At 37.8% G+C, this 16,596-nt stretch overlaps 1 protein-coding gene across 1 annotated transcript in view; it reads left to right on the forward strand.

The window, feature by feature from the left end:
* The first annotated feature begins 3,077 nt into the window (after positions 1–3,077).
* The window catches only part of MEGF10 (multiple EGF like domains 10), a 129,580-nt gene continuing 116,061 nt past the window's right edge, over positions 3,078–16,596 (forward strand). Inside the window, exons 1-3 of the mRNA XM_090279072.1 lie at positions 3,078–3,205; positions 9,580–9,681; positions 11,115–11,215. Coding sequence (XP_090135198.1) covers positions 3,090–3,205; positions 9,580–9,681; positions 11,115–11,215 — 319 coding nt within the window. The 5' untranslated portion in view covers positions 3,078–3,089. The remainder of the gene's footprint in view (positions 3,206–9,579; positions 9,682–11,114; positions 11,216–16,596) is intronic.

Here is a 16,596-nt window from a genome sequence, read left to right on the forward strand (position 1 = left end):
TAGAGCATGTATATGTTTTTAAAATGTACTGATGTTTGCCTTTTCATGAACACAGCCAGCTAGTTTGCAATGCAGTTTGATTTTCTGTATGCTGAGTTTCAAAAGCAATGAGGTGACTAAATTCTGCACCCCCCGCCCCACTTAGAGGAGTTAAAGCCTTCAGAAAGCCACGCATCAAGTGCAAAGCAAGAAGGAATACCAAAGATTAGTGTTATAGTTTTTACGTGAAAAGAGAATGCATGGCCTTAGTTTTTTAATTTTTTTTCTTGGCAGTTTGATTTATTGCTTGCAGCAATTTCTAACTTCACAGACTAAACATTTCTAATTGGGAAATGGATGGTTTGAATCTGAGATGGTGACTCAGGATATAAACTTTTCAATTTGGGGCAATTATTTGTGAGTAGATGGCAGATTACTGCTGACCAGCCCTCGCTTTGTCTTTGAGGAAAGAATGAAAATTAATATACACATTTCACACTTCATTGAAATGAAATACTTATCCTGGCGTAGATGAAGTCTTGGGACAGAGAGGTATTTGCCAAGCTTATTTGTTAAAAATCAAATGTATTAAAGGTTTTCTTATTTTGATGGATGAGGAAAACACTAGCAGTGTATTTACGCATCTTTAACTATGAAATGGGGAAATAAAAATACCTACTTCTTAGGTACATTACTGTGAGGATTAAATAAATAAATCACATAAATTGTTCAGCACTGTGTCTGGAACTCAGCAATCAGTCAGGAAATGTTAACTGTTATTGTTCATTGTCATCATTACTTTTTATTCTTTCCGATTAAGTGGAATAGCTTTAGTTATATAATGTTAAGCTTCAGATTTTACAGCTTCATGATGGTTAGCCTGTGAGAAGCATGAATAACTTGAAATAATTTATAAGCCATATTTTGGCTACCCATTTATGATCTATATATTGAAATTATTTCATGATTCTAAAAATTTAATAACCTCCCACAGTGGCTTATACCATATCTTCGTTATTCTATAAATTAATGATATATTTTTTCTTTTTTTCCAATTAAACATTTTCTGTGATTTTAGACTTTGTGGCGTTAAATATAGATAACTTGTCATAATATACTTACATGTACTTGTCCTTATAAACAATCCTGATTTTGAAGGCTCTAATACTTCTTCATTTCATCTATTCTCTTGAATTTGAGGGATAAACTATTTCCTAAGGTTGGGTTTTTGTTGGTATTCTTTATGTGTTTGTTTTAAAATAAACTTAGGCCTTTTTAAACCACAAGGTTATTATTCAATAAATTTGGATCCCAAATATGAAAAACTGATAATTTCGTGGTGTGGAATATTAGGGTAATATCTAAAAATGCCAGCCCTAACCCAGAAAATAACTGCTTTGGTCACATAATCAGGTCTGTTGTTGCTAGTTTCGCTGGTATACCAACAGGCAGATTAACTTTTATTAATTATTTACTTAGTTTTAATATGTTATTGCTTATTTTCTTTTTAATTAGTAAATGGATCAGCTATTTAGAATTCCAAGTCCATTTGTATAATGATTATATAAAATCATTTTATGTAGTATGACAGACTTTTCCTTCTTACTAAATGCTGAGTCCCTGGAGGCGAAGGGACGACTATGATTTCCAGGCACATGCCGTTACAGCTGTTACACACTGGAGGGACCTGGCACATGGTAGGTTCTAACAAACGCCTGCTGGTGACTTCATTTGAATATCTCACAGGAACAGGAACCTCAAACTTGACCTATCTAAAGCTGAACTAAAGCTTATCTCCCAGAGGAGGAGGGCTTCTGTGCTTCCTATCTCAATGGGGGGCCCACCTCCACCCTCGGGACTATACCAGAAGTCCCCTCTCCCCCTCTCTTCCTCCCACATTTACTCCCAAGTCCTGTCGATTCTACTTCCTAAAAATGTCCCAGACTGATTCAGTTCCCTGCAACCCCAGTGTTGCTTCTGTAGTTCTCACCCCTCAGTCCTGTCTTACCTGATCACCCTTGAATAGTCTCCTCCTTCAAGTCACTCTCCCCTGCAGCCAGTGACCTTTCTGATGTCCCTCTGCACACTTTACTAGCTCTCCCTTATCCCCGGATGAAGTTCACTGACTTTGCAATGGCTTAGAAAACTTGAGATATGCCCACAGTCTTTTTCTCCCACTGAATTAAATTGAGCTCCTTAAGTGTGCCTGACTCTCCCTCAGCTTCAGTTCCCTCTCCTGGAACATTCTCCTCCCTCTTCTATCTCCTCTCCTGGTCTGTTTTGCAAATATGTACACCTGTTGTTATTTGTTTTTCTCATAGGCTCTCTCTTCCTCTAAATCATACCAGGCTCATCTTCTCTAACACTGACCTCCAAACAGCTTTACACCTTTTTCCCTGTACACCTCTGTAGAAACCTCTGCAAAATAGCTGGTTTTGTTTCTGTTCAGCAGATGGGGAAACTGAAGCACTAAATGTAAGAAATATATGTCATAATTATTAAATTATAAACATCATAAAGGGCAGGGACAGGCACTAGATCTGTGCTTTATGTCCAGTTTTTGCACGGTGCTGCGGATAGAGAAGATATTCAGTGCACATTGAATGAATTATTGAATGAATCTCCGTTTGAGCCTGAGGTGCTTCTCTCTTGAGTCAATGGAGCTTCTGTTTCATCATTTATGCTCTGGGACAAATGAGGCCAGATTCCTCTGTGAGCCCTCTTCTTCCAGGAGGGAAATATGCCCGGTGAGAGAATCTGGCCTCAGATTCTCCTGTGTTGCTCTGAGTTGTTCGGGTAGATTCCTTTCATGTTAGTTGGCATGGATGAGAAGGGCTTTAGTTGTGGTGGCAATTAACGATGATGTGCACATTTTAGTAATTTACAAAACAGTGGCCACCCTGCACAGCATAAGAAATACCTCTCTCTCCTGGATCATGAAATCTGGTGCCCCATCTATTTGAATACATGGCTTGTTATGCATGTTTCAGCCCTGGTGACAACTGGTACCGAATGGTTGCTGTACTGAAAGGAATTCTGTTTGGGTCATTTTAATGAATTTCTAATTTGGATTTTTTTTGTTTTTCTTGTAGGTTGTTCTTCAGAAAAAAATGGTTAGTTCTTTGAACACATGGCTGGGCTTTATCTGCTTATTATTATGCCACTGGATAAGGACAGCATCCCCTCTGAATCTTGAAGACCCTAATGTGTGTAGCCACTGGGAAAGGTAATAGTTCTGAAAGTAATCTTAGAACTAATTTCTGATAAATTCCTTTATATACTATCATTATCAGTTTGGTATATAAATTAGAATTTGACAAGAGATTGTAAAATTACTTTTATGTAAAAATTATTAATTACATCTGATAAATCAGACAGTATTTTTCACCTTAGTCTTATAGAATATATATTATGTGAAGAAAACTTAATGTATTGATCCTTACACAGGTACAATTGTAAGATTCAGGAAAAACATTAACAGCTCAATTAAAATAAGCTTCCTAAAGTCCTATCCCTACTCTGAATCTATTGCAATAATTTGGGGAAGTTGGATTTCTGTATGGGAACCAATGAGTAAGCAGGGGAATGCAGTATATAATAATGTACTTGAGACGTATGGCATTAAAAATATTGTGCTTTAGGTGGCCTCCAAAGGAGACATGATTTCTGGAGGCGTTGGAAAAGCTCCATGGAGGCATTGTCACCCAAGATGTTCTTGAGGAACTGAGATGAGTGGGTGCAGTGGTTGGGAGGGGTTCTAAGCATGGAAGGTGGCTTGAAGCCAGTGCTGTGCAGACTCCTAGGGGCTGTGCCCAGCAGGACTACGGTCAGCACTGTGTTGGAGGATGGCAAGACTAAATAGATTATATGAGAGTGGATGATGTAATGTCCTGGACATTAGCAGTAGGAAACATAGAGGAAATACAAAACAATAAGCCATCCTCAGGGATCTTATAGTCCCTTATGGAACACAAAAATAGCACAAACCACACGATAGTGTAGTACAATCATGCCATCTGCTCTGTTCCAATGTGCTACTTGCATTGCTAAGAAAGTGTCTTCATCTCAAAATAACATTGCAAATGCAAGTTTTTCAAACAAAGAGGAGGCGCCAAGTACTAGAGAGTAATATGTATCTTTAATATCTGTAAGTGTAATGACATCAAACTTTTGGTCTCTTCTTCCTGTCACCATCAGCACCGTGATTACTACCCCACAGAGCACACATGCTAATCACTGTTGTCCCTCACTGGTAGGATGCACAAAGCTCAGAGCCCTTCTTTCAAGCACAGCAGCTCTGTTATTCTAGGGGCACACTGGTTGCTCACTCACAGCCTTACAACCAGGATAACAAAACTATATTTCCCTGATCTATTAATGGAGTTATATACCTCTATGAAACTTTAAGTTATAGAAGAGATATGTATATGTAAAAAGGTTTGATATGTTTGTGGTATTAACTATATTATATAGCATTTTAGAAGAGGGACCTCCTATTTATTATCTTTATAATTGTCACAGCACCTTTCGTAAAATATTTCACCAACAAAGTACATGGTATTTATTTAAGTAATAAAAATGAATCAATTAATACATGAATGGGTACATAGCAGATTTAGAAAAGGAAGAGTCCACTGGTAGTTGAACTTCTTGAAGGATAATAGCTTTGGAATAGGAGGAAAATAAATTTGTAAGATACTGTGTAATAAAAACCAACAGATCATGGTAAGACATTAACTATAGGATGTGAAGCAGGCAGCAAAGGCTGAGATTTAGACCTTGCTGTGTGAGAGAGTGGAGGTATCATTGCACATATGGAAGAATAAAAGGAAGAGAATTGATTCGAGAAGGAAGAGATTCGTGTGGTTTGCCCTGTTGTGTCCGTAATGTCAATCTGAACTCTGGGCCTGAAAGTTTTTGGGAATGTGGATTTGGGAGCATGACGAGATGTGAACAGATGATGACTCTGAGGTAAACAGAAAAGAATCCAAGACTTCAAATTATCCATCACCCACTCAAACGTACACATTTTGTCCTGATTCCTTGCTCAGTATTTGACCAGGTTTGCCAACACTTACTTGCATTGTTTTGTTTGCCACTGGTAATTTCCATGTGTCTAAAACACTGCCTTGCATATGGTGTGTGCTCCATAAATAATTGTTGAGTGAGCTTTCACCTCTAATAAGGAATAAAATGCCTAATATGAGCATCAATTTGGGGGCAGGGGGAAAAGAGAGACAGACAAGGAGAGCATTCATTTTTAAATGTAATATAATTCCACTATTGCACAAGTAATTAGAGAAACTTCTAAAATATTCACTAATATGGTGGGAAATTGAACATGAAAAAATAGGGAAATGGAGATTTTTTCCTGACTATATTTTTTCTATATTATAAGAACTACTAGAAAGAAGGATTGACAGCTACAATCTTTGACTGATAGACTTATGTTACAACACTAGATAATGATTCTTTGAAGAGAGGCTAAAAACAGTGGAATTATTTTGACAAGCATGGAGAACAGTGTGAATTAAAGTGATCAAATAAAGGTGCAGATTACAGGTTCTTCGGTATTTTCAAAAAGTAAAATGGGCTTGAATTGCAATGGGGAGAAAATGATTAGCTTCAGGGATAAAAGTCTTGGTGGGAGGGCTGAAGAGGGCTCAGTGTAAGTTTTCCTTATAGTAAAACCCATCTGTACCCGATGGTTCTGGGCCATGGAATCACCTTGAGCCTCGCTTCTCCTCGTGCCGTCTGTGAAGTTGCAGCATGAGCATCACCTGGAAGCTTGAGAGGAATGCAAGTCTCAGGCCCTGCCCCAAACCTACTGAGTGACTTATTTTTGAATAAAAGTATGCCTCATTTTAATGCAGCAATTCTGATTCTCATCAGTTGCACAGAAAATGAAATTAAGGAAAATTAATTTATTTAAAGTACACAAGGGGTGCATGGCAGTAAAGGAATCTTCTGCACAGCATCCTTTTGGAAAGTGAATAGTTTCATGAATCATCTGCCTCTTCTTTCCACCCTCTTTCCCTGCTGTTAGTTTCTTTCATCTCTTGAGGTTTCTTCTAAAGAAGGCACAAATGAAGACAAGCCATTCCTTGCCCAACCAACCCCTTCGGGGCGGAGCACAGACGGGTAGTAATGGAAGCAGTAGTCCTGAAGCAAGCAGAGATAAGAAATCATGATTATTACCATATCTGATTAAAGTAACAAGATAATTTAAACAGATAAAATGTAATTAGCCACTTTGGAATGTGTCCAAGTGATGATGGCTTATTTTCCCCCTCTTCTTTGACCTTAAATTATCTTGCTGGGGTTTCTCCCCAGATAATACTTAATAGGTTAAAATCACAGTGATGATATGTTTTCAGAGTGTTGAGAAGATTAAACAAACAAGGAGATAAAGGGTTTTGCATCTGGATACTTAACATAGTGCAGAATTGGGATCAGATTCCTTTATACCACACTTAGCCACTCTCTGCTTTAGAGGCTTCAGATGTTCTAGTGATTATAATGCCATTTAAAAAGAAAGACTCACAACTATCAACAACTGAATAAAAAAAAAAGAAAAGAAAATCCAACTAAGCAAACCAGAATAGGAACAGAATCAGAGGTGTGGGGATAATTTGGAGGGTTATCAGCTGGGAGAGGGAAGGGGGAGAAATGGGGAAATGGTGCAGGGACTAAGAAGCATAGTTTGTTGGTAAAAAATAGACATGGGGAAGTTAAGCATAATATAGGAAAGAGTGAAGCCGAAGAGCTTATATGCATGACCCATGGACATGAACTAAGGGGGGTGGGATTGCTGGAGGGAAGGGGTCTACTGGGCAGAGGTAAGCAAAGGGGAAAAAAATTGGGACAACTGTAACAACATAATTAATAAAATATACTTTAAAAAGAGAAAGAAAGATTTATAGAAAAGAAAAACATATATTTAAGGAAACAGAAGGAATAAGAAATTTGGGTCAGCGGAACTTAAAACCCTTCTCCCTGTAAACTTAAGTGGAAGCCTCAGTTTCTGACCAAAGTGAAAAGTAATTCATATTCAGTCAGTTCTGAATTGAGTTTGAGCCTCTGGATAATTTAATGCGAAGAGTCAAGATTGAAGAGAAATGCTCAAGACATAGTGAATTTTACATCCTGTTTTCCCCAAACTGCCTATATGTCTCCATTAATGCTGTATCACATTATTTTTAGTATTCACAGGCTAGCCTTTCTTGAGAGCTCTCTGAGAGCAGGAATTGCACAGAATGTGTTCAATAAGTGTTTATTGAATTGGAATCCTAAATGATTTGATTATCCTTTTATAGAAAAGAGCTTTTTTATATCCTCAAACCAGAGAAGCATCCTGTAAATGTAAACTATTGGTGAGCAGCAAGTGGTATGAAGAGGAGATTCCTGTAACTTTAAAATTTTCTCTTATTTAAGCGCTCGTCTAAGCTGCTAGAAATCAGTGAAAATATTTTTCATGTTTTCTTGTGTAGTCAGTTCCCGTAGCCACATCAAATGGGATGTGGTCAGCCAGGATCACTTGCTGATGATCACTTTTGCTCCAAGGCATTCGGACCTTAACAACATATCATGCCCTTTGAAAACTGCATCAGGCGTAGTTCCAACAAACTAATTTACTTGAGCTAAATTAGTACCATAAAGCCCGGGAGAGTGCATTTTTCCCCCAACTGGCAGTAATTTAGAGTGGTTTCTTATTCCAATAGCACATGTGGAAAGTTGCTCTATTTTGCTCACGGGTAATGCAGGGCTGCGCTTCTCCAACACTTCCTACACGGAGGCCATTCATGGGCTTTGAAGTGGAATGGAGAAATAATGTGGCAGGCCTCCACATTTAGGTATTTATAAGCAGCTGGATAGGAAGGACAAAAGGTTGGCGAGGAAGTCTCAGAGTTTACATCAACTGAACCTCAGGGCACTCCTAGGGGTCTGAGGAAAATATTAATAGCTTAATGTGAAATTTCACTCCAAGGACATTTATGTTTTAATGGAGGCCTCTTGCTTTACACAAAAGGAGTTATACTGCAGTTGTAGGCAATTACATACTCTGTGCTCATCTGAACCTGCTCTTGCAGGTAACAGCAGGTGCCATTGAAGGAAATAGTCGTGTAAAATGTGTGGTAGAAATTCAGAATGCTGAGTGGGAAGGGATCTTCAAGACGACTTCTGACCCCATGGTTTTAAGATGTGATAAAACCCAGGGAAGTGAGGTTACCTGCTGAAGGTCATCCATTTTCTCAGTGCCAGGTCAGAATTATAACTCCGGCTGCTTCTAATCCAGTGATCTTTTCAATAGGGCCTATTACATCTGCCAGATACTGAGGGAGGATCCCTAAATTTACTTAGGAATCAAGTTGCAATGTTCCAAAGAATGAACACAAAAGTGTAAATAGTATGATTATTTCATGGATGTCCCATTGAAGCCTAAGTATATAGTGACTAACAGACCAGCTGGGGAAAGAAAAGCGCAGTTTGTGAGGCCTGTGCACATAGCTTTTCAGAGCTTTTCAGATGAGAAGGTTCTGCCCTGTACCTAACCTGAGTTCTTTGTACTGAAAATTTGACCACGTTTTTTCCGTACCTTCTGTAGTTGATAGTTCCTTTCAGTGACCTTGGGCTATTGACTTGTAGTGAGTGAATCCGTGATTGTGACCCATTTTATTTGTTAGTATGAACTAAAGATTTTAGTGGAAATCTTTTAAGAGAATGTTAGAGAAAAGAAAAACTGTTTGGAAAGGATTCTTTAGATTTTCCTGTAGGTAGGAACTCAAAAGCACGTTAATGGATTTAAAATGAACAAGTGTGGCATTGAACATTGAAAATTTTTAATATTTTATGGATATTTTTCACCCACATTCTTAGGCTCATAGGAGTGCATGCTTTTACTTTAATAAGAAACTGTTAGTGAAAATGTGTTGGAAAACAGGATGCCTAAATAGCAAAAGGTTTGGCATGGTTATTTTAGGCTGTCTCAGCCATATGTTTCGAACTGGTTTTAGAGACTTTGCAGTTTTAGAGGTTGTATACATTCTTCTACTGCCTGAGAAGTGGGGCAGACACACAAAAGCAAATTATTCCAAGTTTTAAACCAGGGAATATGCTGTTCTTGATATTCCAGAATCAGTAGCAAAACTTACTCTGTTAATACTCAGACTGCCTCTTCACTGATTACCTTTATTATTTGCATGCAGACTTAGATTTAAACTTTTCTATGAAAGGTTTTGATTATCCCTGGACCTCTGGGGTGAGGGGATGGGATTAAATAAAGAAAAATATAGGTGATATGTTTTTAAATTTAGGAATATCAGAATTTATGGTGAATAGCAGAAGAATTTCCTTTGAACTTTACAGCATGAACTCCTGTCTTTTAAATATAATGTTGGTTCTTTGGGGTTCTGGTTCAAATAAAAACTGCTAAAAATAAATAAATATAAAGAAAACTGGTAAAAACATGGAGATTCTCTGTTCAGTCAGTGTGGAGTTGCAAATGAAGATAATTTAGTTTATGATTGTTTTTGTTAACATGTTTTATAATTAATGTAAAAAAGAGAAATACTGATTCCTTATCCTTCCTCTTCTTTTCAGCTACTCAGTAACCGTGCAAGAGTCATACCCACATCCCTTTGATCAAATTTACTACACTAGCTGCACGGACATTCTGAACTGGTTCAAATGTACACGGCACAGGTAACCAAAGCTCAGACATGTTTATAAGTTTGGCTAACTGGGAAGGAGTTTGACAACAGAGTCATTAAGTGCTTGAGCAGGTGTATTCATTCATCTAGTGAATAGTTACTGAGTGCTTGCCATAGTCCTAGACTTGTTTCAGATCACAGGAGATATAAAAAAGCAAAAAGGTTGTCTGTGTCCTTAAGGAGCTTACAGAGAAAATGTCTACTGTTTACCATTGTTTGTTGAGCTAGGATTCATCAGCTTTTCTATTGTGGATAATTGGGGGAGACACTCTTAAATATGACATCACCAGGCCTAAAGAAACTCATATCCCAGGATATACTTCTGTTTGAAAATCTGACTCAATTTAGGCTAACTTAAATTTGACCTCAACTTAGTAAAATAAGCCACATATTTTTTTCCATAAATGTGAAAACAGAGGACAAAACAATGTATTAAATATTAATGTTAATGTAGAAGGACCTGTGTTACCTTAATTTCATTTGTGAAATACTTAAAATAGTATGAGTCATGTATCTAGTGTGGCACCTGCCAATTTATGCTGCACTAGAGGATGTTATGCTTGATGTCATTTCTTCAGACACACTTTCCTTGATCACTCTACCTAAACCAGCATTCCCTTCTATTTTTCTTCACCATTTAATCATTACCAGTCATTAGATGACATATTTATTTGTTTAATATGTATCTTAAATTCTACAGGTCTGTCTTCCCTAGTAAAACATAAGTTCCTTGAGGGCAGGCTTTATGTTTTTATTTTCTTACTGTAAGCTATTTCTCCGATGCCTAGAACAGTGCCTGGAATATAGTAAGTGCGTATTAAACATGTTATATAAATGAATCAGTGAATGAATGAGGCGTTGGTTAAATCTGAGGATTTTTTTTTTTTCTGTAAGTCTTCTACAGGATTGGGCAAATGTAGGTTTACAGTTGTAAGTACACAAAACACAGAATTTATCCTTCTATTTATTAATTATTGTATTATTTTCCATATTAACAACTGTCAACCTGCTTTTGCCCCTCCCTGTATTTTATAGTGGGTTTAGATTGTCATAGAGTTTTAAAGGAATTCTCTGAATTATTTTAAAAACATATGTTAAGTGAGTGATGATTAGATAAGTATCTTATTTAATCAATATATTTCAAGATATCACAAAATTAATGAAATAGGGAAGTCATGAAATTTTGGAACCCTTGAAATAAAGTGTAGGTTGGCTTAAGTGGACAATCTTAATATATTCTTAACAAATTGATAAGAGCTAACATAATATTGGTCAAGAAAGTCCACATTTCTTCTTATTTTGGAGTACTTTGCTTTTAATACCTTTATTATATTCGACAGGTCTTTATATTAAAATATAAATTCTTTATTTCTAATCAAATTGCAGGTCAAAAGACATAACAATGTGCTTTTCCCCTCTATATAGAATAAGTTATCGGACAGCCTATCGACACGGGGAGAAGACTATGTATAGGCGCAAATCCCAGTGTTGTCCTGGATTTTATGAAAGCAGGGAAATGTGCGTCCGTAAGTAAGACCTTCATCCCTTTGAGGTTCACGTATTTTTTCCCAGTGCAGATTTGTGTCTGTTAATGGCAGCAGAGACAGAGGTCTGGGTTGGGGCTTCTTAGATCATTCCCTTTCACTCTCGCTGCTGCTCTCTTGGTCTGTGTACGGAGGGAAGCATTAACTTTGTCCGGTCAAAAATCTCCAAATAAGTGTACTTGAAGAGAAAACAGATGATATAGAAAGATGCTTCAAGGCCGGAAGTTGTAATGCTAATCATAGTTCTTCAGTAAATGTCTCTTTGGAAATTGGCCAAGGAGTCATTAGATTAGTTCACAGAGGAGAACAGAGACAGAATTTTCCCGCAGTGACTGACCACAGTCCTGAGTCAGCTTCCGAGAGGCCAACATGTTCTTTACTGGTGAATAGAATCATGAGGCTTATTAAAAGTTGGGGAGCTGGGTCACAAAGTAAAACTTTTTTCATTGTCATTTTCTCTCTTCCCTCACCTCCCTGTGCCACCAATTCATTCTGAGATGTCTTGAGAGAAGTGTGATATTTCATGATACACTTTAGAAAATCCTAGACTATCATGTGAAATACAGTTTGCAATTGAGGTTTCTTACCATAGCACATAGAAGAGAGATCTTAAAAACTATTTATTGAAATATTTTGGCTCAGTACACAGCTAGAGGGGCACCTTTGCTTCTGAGCTGAGACACTGGTGTTTATTAGCAGAGAGAGAGAGACAAGGTTTTGCTCTAATTTGAAGGCACTAAAAATGATTGGACACATCCGGGCTTAAGAATCTGCAGAGCTGGGCAACAACACCACTCAGGTGGATGACTCAGATAAGCCATTAATACCTCTTTGGGGCTCCTTTGAAAGAGAATGCAGCGGGAAAAGAGGAACACCAAATAGGAGATGGATAGACTCCAAAAAAGGCGCCATAGACATGAGTCTACAGCAGCTGAGCAGGGCTGTTGGGAACAGAACATGGACATCAATCATTCGATAGGGTTACTAGGAGTTGGAGCCAACTCAATAGCACATCACACACACACACACACACACACACACTCATATACACAGCTTACACAGTATATATGTTCTCTTCCTTCCAACCCCTGGATTTTATTCAGAGCCAGGGCTATATATGATAATATGTAACTAAACAAAAAGAAGAAAATAAAAATGCATTGTGGATGTCTTTCTGGTCAGTAAATGTTTTGTTACATATTGCAAATATCAGTATTATTACATTATAGATATTCATTTAAACAATTTCAACTATTGAATATTTGTGATTTCCAAGTCTTACCTATTATGAACTGACTGCTCTAGAAGATATTATTATAGTTAAATCTTCGTCATATCCTTAATTAATAGGTAAGGATAAATGTGTACAAGTAATATTGCTGAGTCGAAGGTATACACAAATTTCTAAGATGTTTGGTGTGTTTCCAATTTATACTTCCACCAGTAGTATATGAGAATGCTTTTTTGTTTGTTTGTTTATACCCTGTGCCAGTTTTTTTCTTTGCTAACTTTTTCTTAATTTGCATGTCTTTGATTAAAATGATGCTAAGTAAAATTCCACATTTATAATGAAATACCTTGGAGAATAATCATGAGCTGGTTTCCGTGGCACAGGCTGATGGGACATTTTCACAGGAAAGGTCTGAGTGCACACAGAGCGGAGAGTGGGGAGGCCGGCCGGCCGGCTGCCGCTCCTCAGAAGCTTAGGGGTAACCTTATATTGGCGCCTTTGCAAGTGTTCAGACTTACAAGTACAATGGTCAGCATACTGGGAGAGCAGTTTTCTCTCCCAGGATTTATTTCTACTCACCCAGGTCATAGAGATACATATATAGCTAGGTGCTTGGGCTTGTCTTCAGGCATACCTGGCACATGGGAAGCTAGATTTTACCGTTAAGCTGGTATGGGGAGTGTGGATCCAAGCAAGGTCAGTTACAGAGAGTTTCAGTGTTTCCATAGCCCAGCATCTCTGTCTCATGAATCAACAGTGTGCCCCATTTCAGGAAGCTGGGCAATTCCATCAGCACCATCATACCTGAAAATTATAATGGTAAAAATAACTTTTCTTGGTCTCACCCTAGACAGGTTGCAAGGTGTTCTCTTTACTGCTTGGAGGGACATCTCTGGCATTTGGCCCTAAAACTCTCCTTTTTCTAAGACTTCTTGGCTAGAGATGGAAACCTTTTTCTCTTAGATATGTTAATATATTTGATCAGGGTACTGTCTAGTCTCAGAGGCCTGGGAGCTATTTGGTCTCTTTAAGGGCACTTTGCATCTTCACTTTGCTGATGTCTTGATTTCATAGCTTAACCCAGACAGAGGGCAGTCAAGCTCCCCTTATTTCTTGTTCTTGGGGTTGCCGCCAGTCAATCCATACTCTTAACAGCTGGCGCTGGTGAGGCACCCTGTGGGCAGAGAAGGAAGAAGAGAGGACATATGATTCTTGGTTCTGCTTTCATAATATCTTTTTCAATGAGGTTTTGCTGTCAGACACAAAGCACAGTCACCATTTTTAACTGTTTCTAGTTACCAATTGGAATTGAGACACAGGAGCCAGTTATAATTATAGTTTACTGTATTTTTCACACTATAAGATACACCTGACCATAAGATGCACCCAGACTTAGAGGAGGAAAACAAGAAAGAAAAAAAAACAAAAAACTGAACCAAATGGTGTACTAAAATATTTAATAAAATATAACAGAATAATATTTCAACCATGTAAAGTGAACAGCAGTCAACAGCGGTATTAAGAACCATCATCACTGTCATTAACAAATGAGGAGAGACTTTAAGGTTCAAGTACTCTTCTAGTTTTCCGGGAACCCCAAGAACTCATCATTGCTAGTGTCAGAATTTATGGGGACCTTTAATAACAGGCATTGAGGGAGTTAAGAGGTATCACTAGTTGTAACAGTCACTGAGAGTATCACTATCCTAGTTTTAGATTCTGGCTGACTGCCCCCCAGTGCCCATTACAGCTAGTGACACCCCTTAATCCCCTCAGCGCCTGTGTTACTAACAGAATAGTGACTCCCCCATAACTCCCTTTCTATACTACAAACTTCAGCATTTATGGCTGCTCACCCAGTTACTGCTGGCCTCCTCACACAGAAATCTGGTGTGCACTGGAAACAGTATGAAGGTAGATGAGACAGCTGTAGCATCTAATGGAGCCAGTAGCCAGCTGAGGACATGTTAGTTCTGCTCCACCCATCTGCCTCTCGTGATTGGCAGAGCTTAAGACACAGGGATTGGTGATTGGAGGCAGTTCTACTGACAAAGACCCCACCCAGTGTCAAAGACAATTGGCATTTGGCACTGTGCTGTTATTAGCCTCAGCTGATTCAAAAGGAGAGCAGTTGTAGCTGGGAGTATCAGGTGGCTCTCTGCACTCTCCCGGGTCCCGAGCGATGGGCAGAGGCTGATGGCAACTGACCAGATGCCCTGAGATTCAGAAGTGAAGTGGGACATTTAAGCGTCCCAGGCATTTCACGTGGGCCCACCGCTTCATCTTCTAACAGCTATCGCCACCGCTGACAAGTCAGGTAATACACATCATGGTCTGTGACACAATATTTGCTCCATAAGATGCACAGACATTTCCCCCCACTTTTTTGGGGGGAAAAAGTGCATCTTATGGAGCAAAAAATATGGTAATTATAAGTAGTCAGCTTACCTAGAAGACAATAAAAGATACTTTCATAGAGATACTTGTATTTGAAAAGTTTATCTTAGGTAGAAGTAGTAGCTCCTTCTGGAGAGCAAGTTTCATCCTTCCATACTCTCCATCCCTGCTCCATCCTTCCTAAGACTATACATTTTTGCTAAACTCTTGGGCTGTGTAAAAGCTGCTGGTCTATATAACACACTTGAATTATAACGCCCTGTGTCCAGAAGACAAACGTATGTCATCAGGCAGGAAGAACCAAAAAGAGGAGTGTAGGGAATAGCCTTTCCTAAGAATCTGGCTGAAAAAAAGAATGAATTAGAACCTTTTCCATAGACTTGAAGATGTCTATGATTCCTTGATAAGGTTTTAACCTGTTCATAAAATTAAGCTTTTAAGTTTACTCATCCTTCATGGTTACTATTCTTACCTAATCTTGTGTTTCACTACTTTCAATTTGGAGAAATTAAAATATTAATGAAGAAATGCCCAGAGGAAGAAATGGTTTTAAAGTGTGTGTGTGTATACATTTATATGTGTATATGTGTATGTAGTGTGTGTGTACATATCTCTGTATGTGTATGTTTGTGTGTATACAGGTTTTTTTAAATTGAGACCTAACTGACATATATTTCATTAGTTTCAGGTATAGAATATAATGATTTGATATTTGTACATATTGAAAAATGACCACCACAATAAAACTAGTTAATACACATTGCCACACAGTTACTAGTTTTTTTTCCTTATGATGAGAACTGTTAAGATTACTCTCTTAGCAACTTTCAAATCTACAGTACAGTATTGTTAACTGTAATAAAGATGTTGCACATTATATCCCCAGGACTTACTTATTTTGTAACTGGAATATTGTACCTTTTGATCAATTTTACCTAGTTCATCTGCCCCCATCTCTGGCAACTTACAATCTTTTCTCAGTATATCTATGAGTTTGGCTTTTTTGTTGTTGTTGTTTGTTTTAGATACCACATATAAGTGAGATCATATGGTATTTGTTTTTCTCTGTCTGACTTATCTCACTTACCATAATGTCCTTAGGGTCCATCCATGTTGTCAAAAATGGCAAGATTCATTCTTTTTTCATGACTGAATAGTATGCCATTGCCTGTGTGTGTTTGTGTGTGTATCTCACATATTCTTTATGCATTTATCCCTCAATAGACACTAATGTTGTTTCTGTGTCTAGGCTGTTGTAAATAATGCTGCAGTGAACACAGGGAAGGGTTGCATATATTTTTTCAAATTAGTGTTTTTGTTTCCTTCAGATAAATACCCAGAGGTGAAATTGCTGGATTATATGGTAGTTATATTTTTAACTTTTTGTGGAACCTCCATACTATTTTCCATAGTGGCTGCATCAATTTATATTCCAAACAGTGAATAAAGATTTTATTAGTGTGAGGTGATATTTCATCATGGTTTTGATTTGTAATCCCCTGTTGATTAATGATTATGAGCACCTTTCCATGTATCTGTTGGTCATTTGTGTGTATGCTTTGGAAAAAGGTCTACTCAAATTTTCTGCCCATTTCTAACTAGATTGGTTTTTATTTGTTAGTTTGTTTTTGCTATCAAGTTGTATGAGTTCTTTATATATTTTGTATATTAACCCTTTACCAGATATATGATTTGCAAATATTTTCTTTTTTTGGTAGGTTGCCTTTTCATTTTG

Source organism: Furipterus horrens, unplaced genomic scaffold (genome assembly GCF_987537825.1).
Source record: "Furipterus horrens unplaced genomic scaffold, mFurHor1.1.pri manual_scaffold_5, whole genome shotgun sequence".
NCBI lineage: Eukaryota > Metazoa > Chordata > Mammalia > Chiroptera > Furipteridae > Furipterus > Furipterus horrens.